Source organism: Diachasma alloeum, unplaced genomic scaffold (assembly GCF_001412515.2).
Source record: "Diachasma alloeum isolate Michigan unplaced genomic scaffold, Dall2.0 Dall_scaffold_00296, whole genome shotgun sequence".
Lineage (NCBI taxonomy): Eukaryota > Metazoa > Arthropoda > Insecta > Hymenoptera > Braconidae > Diachasma > Diachasma alloeum.
The window spans coordinates 244,785-266,825 of NW_021680435.1; the positions used below are offsets into that span (position 1 = coordinate 244,785).

At 35.4% G+C, this 22,041-nt stretch overlaps 2 protein-coding genes across 4 annotated transcripts in view; one reads left to right on the forward strand and one right to left on the reverse strand.

The window, feature by feature from the left end:
• The first annotated feature begins 53 nt into the window (after nt 1–53).
• On the forward strand, nt 54–8,044 carry LOC107039335 (3 beta-hydroxysteroid dehydrogenase/Delta 5-->4-isomerase type 1). Of its 2 annotated transcripts, XM_015258900.1 has the most exons (5): nt 54–90; nt 1,559–1,843; nt 2,621–2,863; nt 3,064–3,222; nt 7,231–8,044. In XM_015258900.1, the coding sequence occupies exons 1-5, from the start codon at nt 54–56 to the stop codon at nt 7,638–7,640; spliced, it is 1,134 nt and encodes a 377-aa protein (XP_015114386.1). In that variant the 3' UTR covers nt 7,641–8,044. The 2 variants fall into 2 exon arrangements, 1 of the variants encoding a protein (XP_015114386.1); XR_001460955.1 differs by lacking the exons at nt 54–90; nt 1,559–1,843; nt 2,621–2,863; nt 3,064–3,222 and adding an exon at nt 5,779–5,875 and having other exon boundaries at nt 7,231–7,315.
• Nucleotides 7,962–22,041, reverse strand: part of LOC107039333 (nuclear pore complex protein Nup88) — a 126,202-nt gene continuing 112,122 nt past the window's right edge. For both annotated transcript variants that reach the window (XM_015258895.1, XM_015258896.1), the window contains exons 3-11: nt 15,625–15,747; nt 13,599–13,865; nt 12,906–13,256; nt 12,735–12,820; nt 10,943–11,190; nt 9,590–9,706; nt 9,260–9,486; nt 8,198–8,443; nt 7,962–8,124 (exon numbers count right to left, since the gene is read on the reverse strand). In XM_015258895.1, the coding sequence (XP_015114381.1) occupies nt 8,061–8,124; nt 8,198–8,443; nt 9,260–9,486; nt 9,590–9,706; nt 10,943–11,190; nt 12,735–12,820; nt 12,906–13,256; nt 13,599–13,865; nt 15,625–15,747 (1,729 nt within the window). In that variant the 3' untranslated portion in view covers nt 7,962–8,060. The remainder of the gene's footprint in view (nt 8,125–8,197; nt 8,444–9,259; nt 9,487–9,589; nt 9,707–10,942; nt 11,191–12,734; nt 12,821–12,905; nt 13,257–13,598; nt 13,866–15,624; nt 15,748–22,041) is intronic.

The window sequence follows — 22,041 nt, forward strand, 5'->3', positions numbered from 1 at the left end:
GAGCATTTTCAAAGGTGTTGAATCAGCAGAAAATGAAGAGGTGTGTTGCTTCAATGGCGCGTAAGAGAGGCGACGTTGTATTGGTGACAGGTAAATCATTCTAGTATTGAAGAGAAAATCGCATTTATAAACAACATTATTTTGCATCACTGCGTGCAGGAAGTCCGTCACATAAAATAATGCAACGCAAACGTTCGTAAGTGATGGTTTCTTCCTCAATTCAGCCAGCTATTTTTTCCAAGGTCTCCAAAAAATCAGAAAAAAATCAGTGGTTTAATACTCATCAGAAGTACTCTCTGTGGATTTTTTCAGATTTTTTAAACATCCGTGACGGAAATGAGTGGATCTGAACAAATTGCGAAAAAAAAAAATTTATCAGGAGATGCTGACCTCCGAGAAAAAAAAGTTTGCCCCACAAAATATAGATTTTTATCTGAATTTTTCAAATAATTTTTTTATTATAGGAAAAAAGTGATTTAGAGAGTTTAAACTCTAGAATTACCTGACAGATTCCATTTTTACGCAATCTGACATTTTTGTTTTTCTTGAAGAAAAAAAATTAGCCAAGATGATTTTTGTTCTCCGAAGCCGATGTCCATCCCATTTCTATTTTCATTGATAAATGTTGAATATAAATCATCATATTACCTCAATTTTTTTTAAGAAAACCAAAAATGTCGAAATGCGTAAAAAGGGAGTTCTTACGCTATTTCTAGAGTTTAAATTCTCCACACCCCCTTTTTTCATATGCTAATAAAATTCTTTGAAACATTCAGGGAAACACCGAAAAAATCTGAAAAAATTCAGAGGTACGCATGAAAAATTCCAATGAAAAACCTAGCGAATACGCTAGAAAATTCTGTGGAAATTCTATAGGAGCTCTATGGCTTTTCTATAGGATTTCTATTGAAAAATTCTATTTATTTTTTGCGCTGATTCTATTGGATATTCGATAAGAAAAAGTCAATAGGATTTCGAATTTCTGTTTGGAATTTTCTCTTTTTTTGTACAAGAATGTTTGGGCATCAATTTTCTAAGTTTTTTCCACTCGGATTCTGTAATGCAAAATACAACAAAAACCAGCGGAAAAAATAGAAAATTTGTGCCCTATAATTCTAATAGAAAAAATCTCAAGAGAAAAATTGGAACAGAAATTCGAAATCTATTGACTATTTCCTATCGAATATCTAATAGAATCGGCGTAAAAAAGAAATAGAATTTTTCAATAGAAATCCTATAGGAACCCCATAGAATTCCTATATAATTCCAATAGAATTTTCTAGCGAATTCGCTAGGTTTTCTATTGAATTTTTCTATATGTGGAGTACTTTTGATGAGTATTAAACCGCAGATTTTTTCAGATTTTTTGGAGACCTTGACAAAAATAGGTGGCAGGATTGAGGAAGAATATGTCAAATGTCGTTTTAAAGAATGTGATTAGAGACCTCGCATTTGACTCGATCTGTAAACCTCATATTCGCCAAAAATGTCATTTCGAACCAGTGCGATAATGAACTATTGGAATCGGTCCTATAGTTTTTCTCGATTAATTTGACAGGTTCAACCGGTTTTCTGGGGCAACACGTGTTGAAACAGCTACAGCAAGATGTAACAGTGTCAGAAATTCGGGGGTTGGACAAAGTTGCTCTTCGAGACTATTCAATCGTTGGATCTGGTGGAATTAAACGTTCTTCCAAGTTTAAACATTTCATCAACGATTTGTTGGATGTTGAGAGCTGTCGCGATGCTTTCATAAATACTGACGTTGTTATTCATTGTGCTGGATTAGTGTCTTACGAATTTCCTCCGAATTATGGGAAATTGCAAAGAAATAATGTGGATGGTATGTGATTTTTTTTTAAACAACTATCATAGTTCATCGGAAGGGATTTAATACTTACTGGAATTCTACTATTCAAAATATTATTGATTATCGCAGTGGGGAACACTTAGGGGAGAACGGGGCAAAATGATTTGACGCAATTCAAGCAAAAAAAGTCTTTTCTATCTACTTTTGTTCACGGAATATATTAAACAATCAGAGTAGGTTCTCACTCCGTTGTATCCAAAAATAATTTCTCCCTGGTTCTGGGTATGAAAATATTTACAATTTGTCAGTTTTTAAATTTTTCATTGGAAAATTTAGCATATTCAGTAAATAAAGGATAAAATTTGGAAATAAAAAAAGAAAAAGTTGAAAAATTGAAAAAATTTCAAAAAATGAGTTAGAAACAATTTTTTTTGATAGAATGGAATGAGAACTCACTCTCCTTTTTTAATATGCTCAATCAAAAGAACGAAACATTTCCATCGGAAATCCCTATTGGAAATGAAAAAAAAAATGTTGTCGACAAGTCAATAAAAAAAAATTAACATAATGAGCGTAAGGAAAATGAAAAAAAATGAAAAACAAATTTCGAAATTTTTCTAATGATAAAACCATATGAGAAGTCTCAAAAAAATAAAAATTTTGAAGGTACAAAACCATACCACTAATTGACAAGAACACCTCAAAATTTTAGTTTGTTTATCAAAAAGGTCATTCGGACAATTTTTCTATTTCTATCAACTATGAAAATATTCTGTTGGGTACTCTGTTTAAATAATTGAATTTTTCCAGTTACAGAAAACGTGGTGAAGCTCTGTATAGAACAGAACGTGCAACGATTGATCTATTGTAGCACCACAGAGGTCACATTAAGATCGTATATCAAAGGTGGAATTGTAGCAATGGTAATTTATGAAAAAGAATCTAAACTAGGGACTCCAGATGAGAATAGATTGATGATGGGGGCGTATGCTGTATCGAAATTAAGAGCTGAAAAGATCGTCTTGAAAGCCAATGGAAAACTTCTCCGTAATGGTACAAACCTTCAATCCACTAGTCACCGATTTATTGTTTTAAGTTTTACGTTTTTCCTAAAAAAAAAACTCATCAGCAGAACCAATTTTATAATGATGAATTCAAAACATCATATTTCAACAGAAACCAGTCCTCTACGAGAAATTAATAAATTGATTATCTTCCATCGACTAATACTTTCATTTTCTTTTTTATTTTAGGAACAGAAAAATTAAAAACAGTCTCCATAAGACCAACACTACTTTATGGAGAAGGAGACACGAAATTCATTTCTAGAGTTCTAAAATATGGAAAGTCACGAGGAAATATTTTGCCCAGATTAGCTGGGAAGGGCGGAAAGCAGCAAATGACTTACGTAGGTGAGAAAATAAAAATATTAGGTATACAAATAANGACACGAAATTCATTTCTAGAGTTCTAAAATATGGAAAGTCACGAGGAAATATTTTGCCCAGATTAGCTGGGAAGGGCGGAAAGCAGCAAATGACTTACGTAGGTGAGAAAATAAAAATATTAGGTGTACAAATAAGCTTTAGGACACTTCGATTCCGTGTCATGAAAGTAATTCAAAGTTACCGCTTACATATGATATGGTGGTATATTATATTAGTGTTTCCCGATACCCAAAAAAATATCGATACTCAGTATCGCATCGAAGCAGTTTGCTTGGTATCGATACCGCAAAGTATCGCCTTGGGAAATATCGATACTCGTAATATCCATCTTTTTAAAAATTCTGGATGACAATGGCAAATAAAAAAAAATTAAAGTTGAAGAATGTCGCGTTAAAAGACCCTAAACATTCAGATTCATTCACGTGAGGATATCCCAGTATTCTTTACAATTTGGTACAGACCATTCTATAGATTCCGTCACTTTCAATCATCAAATTTGTCGATTAAATTACGCGAGGAAAAATTGAGATAAGTTATAAATATTCAGTGTCATTCACATTACATTTTGCACAAAATTATTATTTTCTTCATTCGAGGATGGAACGTCATGAGAGTCACTAGAGAATGATCAAATTTCACGAGGGTCAAACTCTGCGAAAGCCACAAGGGAGACGATTTAGCACGAGTCACACGGGGATGGTCAAATTTCACGGGATGGAACGGCACGAGGATCACAAGAGACGATCAAATTCCACGAGAGAGACCCGACACAAGGGTCACAAGAAGATAGTCAAATTTCATGAGGGTCAAACAGCAAGACGGTCGCGAGAAGATGGTCAAATTTCACGAGAGTCAACCGACACAAGAGTCATACGGGGATGGTCAAATTTTACGAGGGTCAAACGTCACGAGGGTCACAAGGGGTCAAATTTCACCGGAGTGAAACGCCACGAGATTGACTAAGGGTCGGTTAGATTTCACGAGTACCAAACCTCCCAAGGGTCACGAGGGGATCGGCAAATGTTTAAGAGGATCAAACCTCACGAGAGTCACAAAGGAATAATGAAATATTATGACGTTTGAATGTTCCAATGGTCATTTTCCACGAAGGTCCAACGTCAAAGGAGCGAGGAGCAAACGATCACAAAAGTCACAAGGAAATACGATGCTTTAACGATCTTTGAGAATCACATGGAACAATCTCCAACTCTTTGTAGGAAGGATAATGGTGTTCATTATTCAAGTTTATTGAATTTTTTACGGAATCATTTCGGGCCCTGGAAAGTTCAAAAATTGGCGATCTCCCTGTGACTTTCGTACTGTCCGACTCGTAAAATTTGATCGTCCCTTTGTGACCCTTCCAGTTTGACCCTTGTGAAAATTGACCGTCCCCTTGTGTCGGTTAACTGCCGTGACATTTGACCATCCTCTTGTAGCCCTCGTGACGTTTGACCCTTGTGAAATGNAAATTGACCGTCCCCTTGTGTCGGTTAACTGCCGTGACATTTGACCATCCCCTTGTAGCCCTCCTGACGTTTGACCCTTGTGAAATGTGACCATCCCCTTGTGACCCTCGTGCTGTTTGACCCTCGTGAAATTTGATCGTCCCCTTGTCTCGCTCGTCACGTTTGACGCTTGTGAACCTTGTCTCCATGTGACCCTTGTGAAATTTGATCATCCCCTTGTGACCCCCATGACCTTTAACTTTCATAAAATTTAGGCATTTCCTTATGACCCACGTGACGTTTGATTTCCGTGAAATTTGACCATCCCCTTGTGACCCTCGTGCTGTTTGATCCTCGGGAAATTTGATCGTCTCCATGTCTCGCTCGTCACGTTTGACCCTTGTGAAACTTGATCGTCTCAATGTGACCCTTGTGACTTTTGACCTTCGTGAAATTTGATCATCCCCTTGTGACCTTCGTGACGTTCGACCCTCGTGATGTTTGACTCTCTTGAAATTTGACCATCGTCTTGTGATCCTTTTGTCCCTTCAGATATTTTGACCCCGATGAATCATCTTATTCTTGTGACCTCCCTGGTCTTTAAATCCGTTATGAATATTTTTTAGATTAATTTTTTTTTTCATTACTTGTCCCTGAGAAAATATCGATCCCAACCCAGAAATATCGATACACCCAATATCGATACAAAATATCGAATATCGGAACAAAAAATATCGATACTGGATCGCGGGAAACTACTATACTATATCAAAACCAATCAAAACATAAGGGAGTCATAAACATAACCTTAAATTCTGTGAATAAAACATGCAGACCGATAAGCTATTTATTAGACACTGCATTCGCTATGAATTCTATCAAGGAAAAACTGTTAGGGAAGCATGTCAATCCATTTGTTCTATTCTTGGGGAGAACATTGTATCTAAAAGTACATGTGCGTATTGGTATAAGCGATTTAAAGAAGGTAATTTCGACGTTAGTGACCGTGAACGTACCGGGGCCCCTGTAAGGGTGAATGCCCAGAAACTGCAAGCGTTGCTGGATGAAAACTCTTGCCAGACAGAAAAACAACTTGCAAAACAGCTTGGAGTAACTCAACAGACCGTTTCCTATCGCTTAAAAGTAATGGGAAAGATTCAAAAACGAAGAAAGTGGGTGGCACACTTTTTGACTCAAAAAAATAAAGATAGCCGACTTGAAATATTAGGTGTACAAATAAGTTTTAGGACACTTAGATTCCGTGTCCTGAAACTAATTCAAAGTTACCGCTTACATATGATATGGTGGGGTTTGTTATGTACTATCAAAACATAAGGAGTCATAAACATAACCTTAAATTCTGTGAATAAAATATGCAGACCGATAAGCAATTTATTAGACACTGCATTCGCTATGAATTCCATCAAGGAAAAACTGTTACGAAAGCATGTCAATCGATTTGTTCTGTTCTTGGGGACAACATTGTATCTAAAAGTACATGTGAGTATTAGTATAAGCGATTTAAAGAAGATGACTTCGACCTTAGTGACCGTGAACGTACCGGGGCCCCTGTAAGGGTGGACGGTGGATGACCAGGAACTGCAAGCATTGCTGGATGAAAACTCTTGCCAGACGGAAAAACAACTTACATAACAGTAACTCAACAGACCATTTCCTATCGCTTAACCGTAATGGGAAAGATTCGAAAAGGAACAAAGTGGGTGCCACACTTTTTGACTCATGAAAATAAAGATAGCTGACTTGACATATGTCTGAATCTTTACAATAAGCAACATAGAGTCTTTTTTGCAGAAAATTGTGACCGGCGATGAAAAGTGGATTTATTTTGAAAATCTAAAACGCAAATATCATTGGGTTAACCCCGGCGAGCTGGCAACATCGACACCGAAGTGCAATATTCACTGTAAGAAGATCATGCTGTGTATGTGGTGGGATATGAAAGGCGTACTGCATTATGGACTTTTGAAGTCTGGCGAGACAGTTACTGCCGATCGTTACCGTCAACAATTAATAAGATTGAACCAAGAAATTGCACAAAAACGTCCATTTACTGGCAAAGGAAAACGTCCAGTAAAATTGCTCCATGACAACGCCAGGCCTCATGCGGGTAAACCGGTCCAAGATACGTTAATAGCTCTTGGATGGGAAGTTGTGCCACACCCGGCGTATTCACTAGACTTAGCTCCAACTGATTTTCACTTGTTTCAGAAGATGCAAAACGAATTGACTGATGTGCGATTCAAAACATTTGAAGAAGTGCAAAAATGGGTCGATAATTTCCTCGCCTCGCAAAATGAAACTTTCTTTGCGGAAGGCATCCGTGAATTACCTAACAGATGGCTGAAGGTCATTCAAAATGATGGAGATTATGTTGATGAATAAATGTAGTTTACTTTTTTCGAAAATGAATTTTAAATTTTTTGCAAAGTGTCCTAAAACTTATTTGTATACCTAATATCATGCAATTTGTCAAATTGCGAATTGTGGTCGCCCTTCGTGATTTCAGGTAATGCAGCATGGGGCTTAATTTGTGCTAAGAATACTCTTCGTGATCGACCGGATTGCATCGCTGGCCTTCCAATCACAATAACCGATGACAATGAAGTGAATGATATCGCCAGATTCTGTGAGAGGATCACCAAAGACAGTGACTGCTACGTCAAACGATCGTCCTGGTGTATTCCCCTCCCTGTTTCCTACTTAATTGCTCTTCTTGTCGAATTCATCATGAGTGTCAGTAATAGGTTTATCGGGAGATTACCAGTATCACCAACTAGCTTGATAGCATATGTGGGATCTGTATTTTTGTATGATCGATCGAGGGCTTCGATTCATTTGGACTATTCTCCCATCTATTCTCCTGATGATTCGATGGAATTGTCAAGAAAATATTATCAATCGCTTTTGACACATTAAAAATCTATTTTGATGGAATTGAGGACATTTGATGAAATAATTATGAAAATTAAACCATTCTGTTCTATTTTTATTTGATCATCGATTTTTTATACTTGTAATTTTTTTAATTTAAGGCCCGGCTCCATTATCTTTCGAACGTTATCTAAGTTCAGTTTTTTGAGAGTAAATTATTCAAATATTCAGAGTTCATATGGATTTCCTATCAGGAGCTTACGCAGTGAGACCATTTCCCAACCAATTATTCAAATGGCGCAATAAGATTACCAAATAATTATTGTAGCTTTGTTGGACTAATTAGAAAATGACTGAACAACTACATAAATTCGAAAATGGAAATGTAATTCTTTATTATAAAACTGAAAGTAATTGTAAGACATTCTCAATAAATTCAATGAAACATGGATGAAGGGAGAATATTCAAATATCTAGTTCGTCTTCGAGGGCCTTCACTTGAGCAATCATGTTAGCGATGCTCTTTCCCCTGAAAATAAAATTATTTATTGAGAGTTCTCTAACAGAATGAAAATAAAAGTAGAGTTTAAAGTGTTACATACATTTGTCCAATATTACTCTTGATAGCTTCTTCTTGCTTTGCGCTAAGAATATATGAATTCTTCTTCTCGTCTTTTTTGAAGGCCTCCATGTGCATCCTCTGCTGCTCGACTTTCTTCTTCAATTGCTCCAGACGAAAAGCGAGTTCCTTCGATACTTTCTGGTTCAAATCTTTTAGTTCAGTGGCATCAGCTCTCTCGGCACTGGATAGTTCCTTGTAATTCACTAGACGTAATACCTCTTCAGCTCTAATTAGAATTTATGGAAGAAAAGTACAAATTGATAATTATTAAAGTAGTATGACTGGAGTTCAGTCGTTGAGTATAACGAGAAAAAATAAATTCCAAAATTAAAAAAAAAATCCCATGAATCCTAACTTTGATGAGTGTAAGAAATTAATCCATCAAATTTTTTCGTCAATTATTTTTTTAAGCCATAGTTTCTCATTTGACCAGGGTTTTTCGACATAACATCAATTATTTATTACAAAAGTTTGACACTGACGATGATTTCCATGTTAGAAATAGAATAGAATTTTTTTTGATTTTTTGATATTTTTTTCTAAATTTTAATCTTTTCCCTAACGTCGAAAAGTTAATTTCCTCATAAGACTCTATGGTATTTTTACACCTGTAGATTAATTAGCGCCAATGGTACTAGACTACTGATTGAGCAAAAACTCAACCAGAATGTTTCTATTCAGATTAACTTTCTTTTAGAATGTATTTCAGATTTTACTCTCCAAAATTGAAGTTATGTTAGTACTATTTTAAATCAGATTTTAATAGTCGAGAGATAAACGGTGGTGGTTAAAAAAATTGACGCATAGATTATCTTGCAAATATTACTATGAAAATATATCGGAGAGACTGAGATTCATTCAATATCCCTGGGAGAATAGACAGCAAAATAAGGACAGAGAGCGAATTTTTCTGGCATTTTTTTAACCCCCCAGTTTCAGAGATATTTACAAAATAGTTCATATAGAAACTTTGGACTTATCCCTTCTTATTTCTATCTTACAGATTTTTATGCTTATTTCAATTGATATGATTTATACTCACCTCTTCGCTAGCTCTTCTTGCTTATCTTTGATGTCCTCGTAACGTTCAGCCAATTGCTCAGCTTTTCCTTGCAGATCTTTCCTAGTTTCCATCAAATGATCGAGTTCCTTCAGCTGATGATTCTTCAAATCTTTCAAGCCACGAACTTTTTTAGCAATTTCTGCACGCACTTTATCGTGCTTCACGAAGTAATTAGAACGGAATACATGAGTTGCTCGATACAAAAGCTGAAATATATGTTACCATATTATAATGTCGAGTTGTTCAAGTCGAGAAATGACCGAGGGATTATTGGAAATTATCTATTTTGAATTTTTAAAAAGATTTTACCTCCAAATATTCTTTTCCGGAGAGTTTTGTTGTTGTACCAAGTTTGGTGATCGGCTGGGAGGCCGAGTCATGTTTTAGAAGATTCCTGATGTACATGTCGAAAGGCTCTCTGGTCATCTGAAATCCAGCAGAATATAAATAAGTTGAGAATTTGAATAAGTAGAAAATTTGGATCTGATAAATCATGACGGTAAGTGGAGGGGAGGGGGTATTTGAAGGCGAAAACTAATGAAATTTCCCATTTAAGCCGGGTGGATGATGGCATTGGATGTCCAATCGATTTTAATCAATTTCATTCCTCGATATTGAATGAGTGGAGATGTGAATTTTTTACGTTGGCTCTGATTTTTAGGGCTATGGAGTCATTTTCTTCGGAGAAATAATTTTTTTAGACCACCGGGGGATTAGTGGCCTGGAAAAAGATATTTCTCCAGCCCACTAATTCCCCGGGGGTCCATATCCATCTTCAAATGTTACTGACACTCAGAGAAAAACAAAAAATTATCAAAAAAGGATTTTTTTTGTGCTAAACATGCAGAGAGTGCGCCGGAATGAAAAAATTTTGTCGCAAAAATAGATTTAGTAATTGAAAGAAAATTGCATTCTCTGTATACGCAAGAAATGCCATTTCTAGCACTGCTCCTTCGTTATTCGATACTCCCATACGTATTTTGCTCCCGGAAAATCTTTGTTTTATGCGGAACAAGGGATAGTAGTTTTTCGTTTTGGTTGTCTAATAATCAAAAACAAGAAATGACCCCTTTCAATGAAACAGTAATAATGATGTCATACCAATCTTGTAACTTAGGGATAAAATATTTGTTGATAAATTTTCCTCTATATGAGATATTTTCATCCTGAAAAGGCATCGTCTGGTGTGAATTATCCGTCTCTGGAGCCAAATATTTCGTTGCTGTCGAAAGCAGAACAATTATTCACGTTTGAGACTTTCAAATTCGAACCAAACAAATTCTTGTTTGTGAATTTTCAACTAGTGATTTTGTTGGCCCAAAAAAGACTTGTTTGACAAACGTGTTTGTTTTTCTCTCAGTGTATTGTTGAAATTCATTACGGGTTTTCTCACCCCAGCATGATGATGGAAAAACAATTTTCTGTCAGATCATTGTGCTTTAAATGTACAATCGATTGCCATTATTGCCATGTCTCCAGCCTAAGGGAGAGAGAAGATATGAATTTTCAAAAAGAGGGTGATTTGCAGTGGATTTTTGCTTTGTTGACGAATAACTTCTTAACAAACTCCTAACGTTAGAGACCAAAATTTTATTAGTTTTCATCTCCAAATAAGCCCCCTGATATGTCAAATCAACTTTGGAACACCCTGGACAATAATACCTTTTTACTTGAACTGACTGCTGGTTCTAGATGATCAACTTTCGGGAAACAATCCCTGTCAACTACTGATAAGTCAACAATAACACCTGAATAGAGTAGTGCAATTAATAATGAACACGGCTGCTGGAGTAATCCGAATCCAAGGACAGGCGTAGCTTCTTCCTGTCCTGAGTATTTTGTTCTTGTGCAGAGTAAATACTGGGTACTTGAGGGGAGGAGAGAACTGGGTAAACTGAGATCCGCATTTTCTACAATGAGAAGAGCGAAAAAATGATAAAAAATTCGAAATCAATGAGTTGATCACTTCAAATAATGATTGTCTCAAATCGAAATCTTTCACTATAAAATTCAGTAGTTGAGATTACAAAGTTTTACAATTTCGCTATCGATTTCAATCATTCTAGAGAAATCCTAGTAAATTGTTTCGTTCGTAAAGCATCAACCCTTACGCGCACGCTTTCTTTTTTCAACTAGAAATATTCAATAGGAGTGAGTAAACCCCTCACGTACGGGGCCCTTCTGTTACCAAGCGCAGTGTGTACTCAATACGACTCGAATTCGATTATTTCTAATGAATGGAAAATGAATGGAAAATTATGAAACCGGTATCTAATTGGAGCTACAGTATTCCGGTTTCCAATTTTGTTTGTCTGATCAATTCTTCATGGATTTGGAAATAATCAATTTTGAAAACAAGCGTGCACATTCGCGTGGGTCGATACCATGCATCGAGCCCGTACGTAAAGGGTTAATAGAAAAAAAATTTGACGCAAAATCCCTGAAGTCTATACATTCATGATCTTCCCTATCATCATTCCTACGCTATCATTCTTTCGTTCATCGGAATTTTTTGTTTTTCATAATTTCTCAAAATTTCATAGAAGCTCGCCACTAAAAAATATAAGAAGGGAAACGTGGTAAATTTAGTGAGATTTACTATCCGAAAATTGACTATAGATCATGTGTCATAAAAAATTATTAGAATGTATTTCTTCCGAAGTTGCTCTTTATTAAATTCTGTCTGTCTAGAAAACATTTCGATTATGATGAAAGCGAAAAAATAGCCAAGAATAGAATATAAATTGTCTAAAAACAATAAAATTCTAGGCTAAAATTTGCGAGTATTTTTTATTGAATGTTCTCGTGCATGATCGACAATGAAATAAACCTGCTTATTGAGTTACATTACGTTCATATAGAGGGTAACGTCAGTACCTTGCTTACAAAATTCAGAAGGATATAGAATAGAAAATCAGAAATTCTATGGTACAAGAATGATTAAACTGCGATAAAATAACTTTCAAATGATGAGCATTAGAATTTTTCAATGCTTCAGCCAATCACGTTGTGATTGGGTTGGAAACGGTGACGCAATTGTCAACGGGACTTGAGGTGATATTTAATATCACTCTTGATATTGATAAAGTTATAAATATGGAGAATAATTAAGAATAAGGAAGAATTTATTTTTGTAATTCTTCCTCACTTTTTACATTAGAAAAGGGAATTTATATAGCGATTCACATCTTTGTGACGTCATAGGAAATGATTGGATGTGATTTGGATGAGGTAGGAGGTAAGGAAGAATTTATTTTTGTGATTCTTCCTTATGGATAAATTTCTTAAAATTCTCAAAAGTAAGAAATGAATTGACACGGTTGAAATTTTAAGAAGGAACATTGATTATCATTATTTCATAATTCCCGTGGCTTTGAATTACTGATTTTGCATTCTATATCTCCTTACAATTTGTAAGCAAGATGCTGACGTCATCCTGTAAAATTGAAAATACCTTCACTAGCATTGACATATTCTTCCAATTGTGTTATCATTGGTAGTGTTACCATGTGAATCCCTGCATTATGTGAGCAGAAATATCTGGAAAAATAAAACGATATGAACATAACATTTTTTATCATCCCTACTCCAAGTACGTGAATGCAATTGTTTTGTTTCAATTTACCTCAATTTATTTCCCTTATCTCTGTGCAAATTAATTGGGCACCTGTACTTCTTATCAGTAGCAGTGAACAGAAGTCCAAGCTCCATTTCCACTTCTTCAAAAACAAACAATGCATCATCAGGCGTGTGTAGACTGTATGTGGACCCATACTGAGACCAGCTCTTTTCATCGTCAGCCTCTCCCTCAGGTTCGCGCATTAAAAGTGCATGATAGAGCTTCCCAGTGGTTGTTGCAATGACAACAACAGGAGGAGTCGTTGGGATGCACATTATTGAACAGGAATCTAGTCCATAGTTGTCAGCAACTGGTGGGTACATGGTCAATGCACCCAGGACGTCTGGTTTCGTCAAACTGAAGAATAAAATTGATAGATGGAAAATTCATTGCAATTTCCCCATAATTTTGTGGTCAATAATGAGTGAGTAATTAACCCTTCACTTATGGGGTCGATGCCTACATCGAGCCATGGAAATATGAATGACTCTACTTAAAATTCATTATTTCCAAAACTATAGAATTTAACTTGACCAAACAAATAACGAAAAACGGAATACTGTAGCTTCAATCACATATCGGTTTCATAATTTTCCGTTGGTTAGAAGTCATTCCATTCTAGTTGTATCGAGCGTACTCCACGCTGGGAAACAAAAGGGTCCCGTCGGTGAGGGGTTCAAAAAAGATGGAATTACGTACCTCCCAGAGAGAATGTTGCCGTGGACCATCAGAACATCACCGTCTCCACGAAGTACTAGGATTGGCCACTGGATCTTATGCCAATCGTCATTGCCATGGTAATCATCATCCAATTTCATAATTGGCGTCGCGAAGTCAAAGTCAACAGCTGTCTCCCCGAGGGATTCAACATTTGCGATGATCTTTGTGGATGAGAGTGAGGGTGTCGGTCCCACTTTCCAATTTCTAATCAATTTTGTAGTTTCGCCCGATTCACATTCGTATAATCTTGAAGCAGGGGAAAAAAATTAATGGAAGCAAGTATATACTTCAATATTCCCTGGATCATTTACTAAAACTATGAACATCTTTTTCTAGAGAGAAGCCTCAGACATCTTCACATATTTCGAGAGAACTTTATTCTTTACATAGAAAAAAAAACAAGCCATCAATTTTGTAACGAAGTCGTAAAAGAAAATATATCCAAAAGTATTCTATAAATTCTTGACAAAAATGCTGATAATAACAAAAGTTATACGTAAGATACAAATGTATATTAAAATGTATTAGGCCCGGTGCAGGAAGTCCAGTTAAGAAAATCCTCAGTCAAGGGTATCCAAGTACTTTGGCTATTTTTTCTCCAGTGAAATACTGCTCTACTTTTGTAGTCAAACATCAGAGCTTTCATTTTAGCTCCATTTTACCCTAAGTTTCCGGACATTTTATAACGATTTTAGAATTTAAACTTTGCAGGTCTAAATTTGAATTTCGATAGTGATCCGTTAGAAAACATTTTAAAAATCTGAACAAAAATTAGAAAGTTTACTTTCGCAGGAAGATTGATAAAATAATTAAAAAAGTGCAATTTTTGAAAATAACGAGCATTTTCTGTTAATAATTTGTGAACAATCAATTCTCCACCATAAATATCATTTTTGTGCAGAATCGTATCAAATTTATTCATATTCTGAATTTTGCCAGAAATCAATTTCATGCCTAAAAAAATAAGGTTTCCGAAAGTTTAAACAATTTCAATTATTTATTTATAAACAACGAATGTTTAGAAAAATAATAATTTCAAAATGCAAAATGTCATTGAATGACGTTGAATACTCATGATTTTTGTCAAAATTTTCTCACGCAATTGGATTGACATATTTGATGATTGAAAATGGTTGAATCTCTAGTGTGGTCTGTACGAAACTATAAAAGATACTTGGATATCCTTAAGTATTGAAATAAATGAAAATAATCTGCCGCAAGTTCATCGAATATATTTCACCAAAAAACACGGTGTCGATATGTCATTACGACTTGCCAATACTACCGCTGATTATGGAGTACTTAGTCAATATTCCTAACCGAATGGGTGAATTGAAGCACTTTATGACGAATTTATAAATGGTCTAACTGTGGAATAAATTGACTCCAGACATAAATCTAGTCTGTCGATTTATTTGGCTAACAGGGCAACCGTCTCTATGGCATTGGGAGGAATATTTTAAATCACAATTGGGCTCATATAAACAATTTTTTATTTCGTCATCTTCGAAAAACAATCGGTCCCAAAGACACTCATATATATACATACTTCCGAACATAGTCTGAAAATAGCATATTCGAACTCCTGAGGCCAAAATTAGTTATTCTGACACAAAATATTGGAAATTAGGGAAAAAGGTCGGATTTTACAAATATAATGTTTTGCTTGGGAAGCAAAAAAATAGTTTTCTTTGAAAATTTAACAATTTTACCGAGAAAAATGATGAGATTCGATCTTTCTGTACGATTTTGATTGAATATTAAGCAAAATCCTCCCAGCGGTTTTTTAGTTACCGATATGAAACTTTCAGGATTCGTATTTTTTTCTAATAAACAAAAAAAAAAAATAGGGACTTGGTCTAGAAGTTATTGGTTCGACTCATAACGAGTCACACCCACTGTCATCCACTCGCAATGGGAGCGAGTGACACAATCCAGCAATCCACTCGAATTTTTTCCTACATGATTGCATGCGTTAATCAAATAAACAATTCCAAATACTTACTGAAAAGTATTTTCCGACGTAAGCACAAGTAAATGTGAATTATTAGCCGACCCCGGATGCCACCTGACTCTCCTGACTTCAGTAGACGCCAACTGTGAACTATACCCCGTCAAATTGTGATTCCTGCAACAACAAAAAAGCAATTCTCTTTTTTTTACAGTTGACAAAGACACTGGCCGTTATTAATGTCCTCTCTGCGTCCAGTGATGAATGCACGTGTACGCGTCAGCCAACGCACCACCTACTATACATTATCTTCCCTCGACCGGGGATACCTGTGTAGTGAGTAACTGAGTACGAGAGGGGGTTCTTAATAATTGATAAAAATGTATGCACGCACATGGAGATACTTTTTTCAACGTTCTTTTTCCACAGCCCGACGTTGCAGGACATCAAAAACGGTCGAAAAAAGCGTGGGGAACAAAGGGCGCACTCCCTGACAAAGCTTACTGCGATTTATTCGCACTTTTCCACGGAGTACTGCGCCGACTGACTAGTGTAACATCGTGAACACCTAAATTTTTCTTCCTTCTGCCATGAAATTTTTTCAAATTTATCAAAATTAATGCTTTCTGCTCGACAACCTTTTTCATTTCTTCTTTTTACCTTCACTGCCTATTTTTTTGCGGTTTCAGAGGGTGAGAAGGTGTGGGGGAGGGGGGGGAGGGGGTGGACAATAATGAAGGAAAAAACCGGCAAGGAACAACACCGGAAAGTCGAAACGATTATCCTAGGCGTCACGGGACATTTGCCACCACCAAGTCATATTTCTAATTACTTTTTTTACCGGTCTTCAGGAGTTTTTATTTCGTTAGAAAAATTGTGGTCAAAGGGAAGAAGGAGATCCACGGCAACGCCCCCCCCCCCCTTACCACATGCTGGACCATGTTAATAATACGAATTCCCTCGGGGGTTGAATGGGATGTACAAAGAACGAGTGCAGTAAACTTTTTGCGCTTTTATAGAATGGAGCCTCTCTGTACATTAGATATACGGAATTGCAATTAAATAAGAACAAAAAATTATCATTTCAGGACTTTCGTTTTTTGGAGTAGGTTTTGTTTAGTTTTTTCATAGTGATTTTTTTTATTCTTTGAGACAGTTGGCATGAAATGGAAAGCGGGGGGTATGTAATTTATTTCATAAGAGATGACAGTGATTTTAGTTGCAAAAAGCTCAGTGGAATGGATGTAAAAAATGATTGTTAAAAGTATTTTACTTGAAGATATCCAAATGCGTTTCAGTAGCAAAGTGGTAAAACGGTTCAAGTTGACGTATCTCCTAGTTGAGTTTTTGAAGAATATTACCGAATCTAAGAGAAATAGCGAAATTTTCGTAATTACATTTGTTGTAGCTCTCAATCGACTCTACAAAATAGGTTATAACAAAAATTTTGCTATCTCCCTTAGATTCCAAGATATTAATTGAAAACTGGTCAATAGTTAAAATTGACTTGTACCGTTTTACCGCTACTGAATTGTTCTCATGTTAAAATTAGGTTCAATATTTGGAGTTACTCGTCGAAGCTTGCGTTCAAGCCGAATTTCATACTAGATTTCCGAAAATTTTGCAATGATTTTATTATTCAAAATTTTGGAATCCATAACCTGATTTTTCAATTCGAACAAAGAGTTTTTGAAAGACTATTGCATGTCTACACAGACCAAAAAAAAAAATTTGCCAAAAAAAAACTTAGAAAATCGATGTCCAAACATTCTCATAGAAAAAATCTAAAGAGAAAAATTCAAACAGAAATTCGAAATATATTGACTTTTTCTTATCGAATATCCAATAGAATCAGCGCAAAAAACAAATAGAATTTTTGAATAGAATTTCTGATTGAAATCCCTCATAAAATTCTTATAGAATTCCAACAAAATTTTCCAACGAATTCGCTAGGTTTTCTATTGAATTTTTTCATACGTGCCCCTCCCCCTATGTCATCATATTCCCTATTTTGAGAGTAAGCTGTGTCAAAAATACTGGACCCCTCCCCCCACTTTCCATAACTATGTTTACGTAATACTTGAATGCCTTCTAAATCTATAGTGTGATCGGTTCAGAATTGTAAATAGAATTGAAATTACGTTAAGGGGATACGTCGGTGAAATTTACAAGTCTTCACTGGGCCTTGGGACCCACTGAATAGTTTGTGATATATGACGGAATATGGGAATAACTAAGGAAAATCGTGGACCCAATCGATTTTGCCCCGTATAATCACAAAAAACTTAATTTTTTGCCGTTTTTATCGTCACAAAATGCTGCTTGGACCGTAGTTTTCCTACGTTTTTGGATTTTTTAAAATGTTCGTTATACTCCACAGAACAGAGTTAAGCATTCGTTTTACTTGATTCGCAATAGATTATGAATAAATGAATTTTGAAGTTCATTAATTTTACACTACTCTAGAGACGCGAGAAATTTATAATATGAAACGCAAAATTCATTTATTCATGATCGATTGCGAATAAAGTAAAACGAATGATGAATAAATCTTTGGAGTGTAACGCACATTTAAAAAAAAGCTCAAATCGTAGGAAAACTACGGTGCAAAGAGCATTTTGAAGGTAAAAACGGGAAAAAATGAAGTTTTTCGTGGTTATATGAGGCAAAATCCATCGGGTCCGCGATTTTCTCTAGTTATTCCCATATTCCGTCATACATCACAAACTGCTCAATGGGTCCCATGGCCCAGTGAAGACTTAAATTTCACCAACGTATCCCCTTAAAAAATTAAATTATTCTCAAATTCCTTTACAACATCTATCGGCAACAATGGAACACAAGGGTGAGCCGTCACCTGTACTTTACATGCCATTCTTCCCTGGTACAGATACACTTCAACTTTGTGTGACTTTGCTTCGTGACCGAGCTTCGAAACTCCGGTGTAAAACGAGAGTTTACCGAACAATCCTCTCACTCAGGCTCTTTACACTTTTGGAAGACGGTGGAAAGAGAGGGATGGAGGGGGTAGGGGTACTTAGGTAAGCACGAGACGACGTGATATTAAATTATGTTGAATATAATATATTGTGTGGATGGTATAGAACGGGCCATAACGAGGGGCCATTATGATAATCCAGTGCCATAGATTACACTATAAAACTTCGTTAACCCACCTGTAAGTGACGTTTCGATCGATTTTTACGATCATTCAGCCAATTTAATTGAATCAATGAGATAATAAAGTGTTCCCCCCGAAACGATGAGAACAAATTGATTGATGGGGAGAAATAGTTATTACCATGACAAAATTTTTTGATGAAATTGATGAAGTAAATTTATTTAAAACTAAAAATATTGGTTTTCCATTTACAAAGAATTTTTCCTCGTGTGAAAAATCGATGTAATGAAGAGATAGAATGTTTTTAATTGGAAAGACAGGAAGCCAATCCTAAATTGAAAACCAACTTGATTTGCATCCAATTTTTCTGGTAAATTCTAGTAAAATTATGCGATGTTAATTGGATGTTAAAACAATATATTTTTATTCTTACAAGATCAAAGGATTCTGGAAACCATTCCCAAAAAGTCAATGTGATATACGGTTACTAGAATTTAAAAGTTATTTTTAATTTTCAATTTTTAATATCATTCTTCGTGTTGTTCCAAAATTCAGCCAATCTAATGATCCATCAAACCACCAAAATGTATCAATGTATTGATGGCAGAAAATTATAAACACACTCCTATATTATTAAAATTTTTCGTCTGAATTTTCCGTGCCAAATTCCGGAAATTTTAATTGTGTTCAAGCTCCACTGAAACTTCGGGAAATCTTGTCATGAAAAATCAAATATTCCATTAATTTTCTGTGTAAATGATCTAAAAATCAATAAAATACTTGATTTTTCAGGTCAATTATTTTATGAAAATTCAGAAAAATCTGGAAAATTCAGGAAAAAATTGAAAATTCATATCATTTTGTTCCTGAATATTCATGTTCCACTGAAAATTCAATCAAGTTGTGAAATGCCCATTTCACTTTCACTTAAAACTCATTAATTTCCTTGAATTGTACCCAGAACTAGAAATTTCATAACCGTTCTCCCCCTAAATCTGATTCAACGTCACTCTTATGGGAATTACTATCATATTTTCCATGAAATTTAAAAAAATTTCTAACAGCGTAAGTAAAAAAATCTCCAGTCACATCCTCGCTGACACCTGCTCGTTCCTCACTTGATCTGTTGCCCATTTTTATGAAAACGGAAAACTCTTCGTCTGATTGGAACAACCGTGAAAAATGATGATGAGAGTGAAAAAAGTATGATCTATTGAAAAAAAGAAACCGCGAAAGTTCAATAAGTAAAAGGAATGAAATAAGAATTCCCATTCTCTCTGAAAAGAGAACAAAAGGGGTCACAATGTAAATCCATCTCATCGAATATCGTGAAAACTGCTCAGTTGATTTTATTTAGTCCATAAGAATTCATCAAACCACCAAAATGGATCCATATTCGGATGCCTTCTGTTAATTTATTGATGGCAGAAAAGTATAAACACACTCCTGAATAAAAAATCTGCAGTCACATCCTCGTTGACACCTGCTCGTTACTCATTTGAACTGTTACTCACTTTTATGAAAACGAAAAACTCTTCGTCTGATTGGAACAACCATGGAAAATGATGATGAGAGTGAAAAAAGTATGATGTACTGAAAAAAGGAAACCGCGAAAGTTCAATAAGTAAAAGGAATGAAATAAGAATTCCCATGCTCTCTGAAAAGAGAACAAAAGGGGTGAAAATCCAGGGAGAGCCAACGAGACGGAAGTTTGTGCCCTTTTACCGTGGCTTGTACCTCCTCGGTTTGCCCATAAAATCGGGATGTTGCACAAAATATATATAACGAGGCAGAGCCTCGGTACCCAGCGTTGATATCCCGGATGGTCTTTGCGTCGTAATTCATGCACCAGGACGGTCTCACCTTCGCCTAACTAAGACCGTTAATTCTTAGACACTGTGGATGCTTTTTGGTGGGGTATATTTAATGACTCCGCCCCTCCTCCATTCCATAAATTTATTTCATAAATTTAATTGACGACATTTTTCATTCAACTTTTATTTTAGTCTAAGAAAAATAGAATAGATGGAAATAAATAAATGAGACAAAAGGAGAGGAGGAAGACGACGGTTATATGCACAATTGCTGAACACGTACAACGGTAATTAAAAGAACCGACAGATGTCTCTTTTCGTCGTTGAGTTTTATTTCGTTAACCGAGAAAGAGCGAGAGGGAATGAGATAAAGGGCGGAGAGGGTGAGGAGGGGTCGACTGTACGCGTGTCGCGTATTTAAAATTTCTTCCTCTCGGAGAATAGGTTTGGACAGGGATGAGTCTGTTGATTAAGGTAGTAGAGCTGCGGGACACCCCCAAAAAAGCGCTTCTAAATTGACCGACCGACCACTCGCGTTCTAATCCGCAATGCTTTTTTGAACAATGAAATATGATCACGGAATGTCAAGTAAACAATTTCCAATCAATTTTAGGCATTGCAACTATTTATTATCAATAATTTAATTGTTCAAATCGCCCCAGCGCCCAAACTATGAAAGATATACGAAAATTTTCGCATCACAAATCGTTTAGAATTTGATAAGCAGATATCGGCATAATCAAAATTTTGAATTACAATTAAATTTTGGATAAGTCAATTGCTAATATTACTCACTAATTTTTTTATTTTAAAAATAACCATCAATTTAAATTTTCAAATTCCGAATTATTTTATCAATCAATAATTGAGAAATTAAATTACCAATTATTATATTATTTTTCAAATTTGAATTATGATACGATAAATCAATGTAAGCTACGGTAAGGTGCAACTACTCATAATATTACTAAAGTAATGATTCATGCCGATCTATGTTGATAAGGAATAATTTTTGTATTTTGAAAATTTCACATATCTCGTTTAGATTTCGGGATATGAACAAGAAATTAGTTGCGTGACCCAACACGGCTCCACGACTAAATAACTTTGCAAAAATAACTTCAACAAAAATAACTTCAAAAAAAATATTTTCGGGAAAAAATGATTCACACAAAATTATTTTCATTCTATCAAATACCGATACATTCTCAATGCTCAATGGATTTACAACTTTTTTTCTTCCACAAATCAACAGAATTTATCATCAATAATGGAATTTTTATTTATGAACATTTCAACAATTCTGAATTTATGTAGCCGAATATTTTCCTCATTAATCCTAGGGACTTTTTTAGGGGATGTTAACAATCCCACATTGGCTCATCCGTTTGTGCATATTGTCTCAATCAATTTTGTAGAAATTGATAGTGGTTGAAATTATTTTTTCAGAAGTTTTTTTTTTGATGTTATATTTCCTCTTGTAGAGGAAACACGTCAATTTCTGGAAGGGGTTTTGCTTCTGGACAATTTCAACTT